This window comes from Macadamia integrifolia, chromosome 5, assembly GCF_013358625.1.
Source record: "Macadamia integrifolia cultivar HAES 741 chromosome 5, SCU_Mint_v3, whole genome shotgun sequence".
NCBI lineage: Eukaryota > Viridiplantae > Streptophyta > Magnoliopsida > Proteales > Proteaceae > Macadamia > Macadamia integrifolia.
In genome coordinates this window covers 3,547,975-3,551,327 of record NC_056561.1, presented here as the reverse complement: position 1 = coordinate 3,551,327, position 3,353 = coordinate 3,547,975, and the positions used below count along the sequence as shown (strand labels likewise).

Below are 3,353 nucleotides of genomic sequence, written 5' to 3'. Positions count from 1 at the left end.
TTAGCAGAATCTATAACTCAGTCTTCCAGTAGCATCTCTGCTAAGAAGCTCCACAACATGACCTAGGAAATTTACATTTGATCTAGAAATCCCAGTCTTGGCTGCATCTCTTGCTAAGAAATCCACAATGGAATTCCCCTCTCTGAAAATGTGAGATATTTTCCAATTAATCCCATCCAAATATGGTTTTAGGAAAGCCCACTGTTGAGCTGCAAACCAGGGGATCTTTCGTTGCTGCACCCACATCACAACCGAAGAGGAGTCAGGCTCAACCCAGAGCTGGTTAAAGCCCAAGTCTCTAGCATGAATTAAACCTTCCATGAGCCCTTCCATCTCAGCATGAAACACCCCTGTAACCCCCATAAAGATTTTATATGATCCCAGAACTCTTCTCAAACAATCTCTAAAAACTCTGCCAATCCCCTGCAACCCTGGATTTCCAATCGAGCTGCCGTCAAAATTTAATTTGACCCAGTTTACTTGTGGCTTACACCAATGAACATCTAATATTGGTCTGTCAGGAATTCCCTGCCCCATCAACCCCAATTTTCTACAGCACATCATATTAGCCATGGATCTAATCGCTCCTTTAGTATTTGGTTTGCACCTTTTTAACTTCTCAATAATGGAAATGCACACATACCTGGAGTGTCTCTGAACTTCATCATGCCTTCTCAGGTTTCTTTCTTTCCAGATACTGTCTGCCATAATAACAATCCCCATCACCCAGGCTTCCTTACAAAAGGCCAAATTTAGCACCTTTTTCCACCATTGCAAAAGCATAGGAATGGATAAAGGAGGCGACCATCCAATATTAAAAAGATCCAGGGATTCTTCATCCACACCACATAAATTGCATTTAGAGGTAAGAGTGATGCCTTTCCACCTCACCACCTCGTTCGAGGGCAACTTTCCATGGATCATCCGCCATCCAAAAATAGACATTCTGGGCTACACATTTTTACACCACACCAAGGATTCCCAAGGAACCTTAGGATTACGAGTTCTAATCTCCTCCCAAGTTGACTTGACCGAGAAAGATCCATCTAGCAAGCACTTCCAGAAAATCTTGTCATCATAATCATACATAGGGAGTCTAATATTTTTAATCAAATTAAAGATATCATTCATCTTAGCTGACTGAATAGGAGGCAATTTCCGTTGGAAATTTTCAATAAATTTGTCTGTCTTCCCCATAAAAGTCGGATCATCACTGACCCCCACTTCAATTAGATCCTGGATAGAGGAGCTATTTATCCATTTATTTTTTTAGAAATTTATTTTCTTGCCATTCCTTACCATCCAACACTCATTCTCTGTGTCTATTCTCCAAACCTTCCTAATGCCAGGCCAGATGGAGGACTCCCTATATCCAGCCCTGGGAGAGCCATTTTTCTTCAAGAATCGCACCCTTAAAAAAATTAAAAGAAATCGATTCATCATGTTTTATTCTCCAAGCCAGGTTTCAGAGCATGGATTTTTTCATATCCCTCAACCTTCGCAGCCCTAGCCCACCTTCCTCCTTTGGCCTGCAGCACATGTCCCATTTAACAGTGATTTTCTTTGACTAATCAACCTCCCCTATCCATATAAAATTTTGCATCCATCTCTCCATGGTAGTGATTGTAATATCCCGCTTCTCAAACCCGGTCTGATCTCGCGGTTGAACCGGTTTAACCATGCAGGAACCGAGCCAGAGGAGGTTAGAGCGGGTTCCTTATGGGCTATGATGGCACAGGTGACCTTAAACACCGGCTGGCCCGACAAGTCCGAGCCAGTGCCAGAAGAGACGGGAGTGCCCAAACCGTGTACGTGCACCTACCATAAGGCTATGTACGGATAAACAGGTATTATATCTGTATTTTAAGATATATACGTAGGCTACAATGTATGCTTGGAGTGGGGTTTGAGCCGAGGTCCGAGCCCGGTCAAAATCCCAAGTTTTGACTCTCGGATGGGTATGTCAGGTGGGTACACCCACCCACCTGAGTGACCCATCCATCACTATTCACTTAAGTAGGAATAGTATATAAAGCTTTATGACTTCTTTTCTTTCCATTTATTGCCCTCGTACGTTTGGGGAGAAAAGTAAAGAGGAGAGAGAAAAAGAAAGGGAAGAAGAAAGGAAGAGGAAGAAAGGGAGGATTTCAGTGGCGCCGAAGCTCGATCTTGCCATTCCGGTGCCGGGAGAGTAATCCTCAACTCTAGATCTACAGTTGGAGGTAAGCAAAGTTGGGTTTTGTGAACATTCACCAAATCCAAGCTTTAAACCCTTGATTCGAGTATGGTTTCTTAAGATCTTGTGAATACCCTTTGAAATGATGAATCTAAGACTTAATAGATGATTTATGTGTTGATCTTGAAGGATTTGAAGATATATTGACGAGGTAGAAGGAGCATTGTGAGTTGGAAGTGATTTGGAGGGTTTGAAGTCATTCTTGAGCAAAGAAGGTAAGATGGTTTCCCTCACTTGAATCTAACTTAGATCTAAGGTAGAACCATCCTATAGGACTTTAAAGGTGTGAGGAATGGGTTGAGAAAAGCCCCATTTGGGTCCCCAAGGAATGGAGGAAGATGAGAAGAAACTGGGGTTTTTCCGCCAAAACCGGCGGGTACAACCGGTGGGTCCCTACCCACCTGAGACACCCACCCGAGAGGACCAGGGGGTCCCTGGCCAAACCGGTGGGTAGGACCGGCGGGTCCTACCGGTGGGTCCCTACCCGCCGGTCCCAAACCGGCGGGTTGGACCGGTGGGTGGACAACCCACCTGAGTGACCCACCCGAGTGGCCAGAATGTGATTCTTTGGTCCGATTGAGCCCAAATCGGACGTGGGACCTTCTTTCGACGTTCTAAACACGATTTTGACGTCGGATTTCATTAATTTTGATTCTAAAATGGTGAAGTACTAACCCCACTCAATTATGTTAGGTTCACCAAATCCTACCCGATTCGCTCCGGATCTCACCCGTACCGAGCGGGAATCCTTATACGCTACAGGTAAGTGGAGAGAGAGGACGTTTGGCCTATTTCAAGGCATTTGTTTGGCATTCATATAACTATATCTAATTTAGTCATGTCATCATGAATATGCTATATAGATTAGTCATTTCACACTTTGATGTGCATTTATGCTATGTTTACTTTTCAAATGCAAATTGAATGTGATGTTATATGTTGAATGTGTACATCATGTTGCATAATGCCTTGATAGACTAGATGCCATGGTCGGCTTGGAAACGAATGCATTGGTGGCCCGTGGTATGGGACACGGTGGCACTATGCAGTCGTACTGCATATAGGAGCATGCGGTATTAGGATTCTCACCATCCCGTGCTACGACCCTTACCAACAG

The 3,353-nt window shown here is 44.1% G+C and overlaps 1 protein-coding gene across 1 annotated transcript; it reads right to left on the bottom strand.

The window, feature by feature from the left end:
• Window positions 1-945, bottom strand: LOC122079820. Its single transcript, XM_042646558.1, has one exon. It carries the CDS (start codon window positions 943-945, stop codon window positions 1-3), a length of 945 nt encoding a protein of 314 aa, XP_042502492.1.
• Window positions 946-3,353: the final 2,408 nt, after the last annotated feature.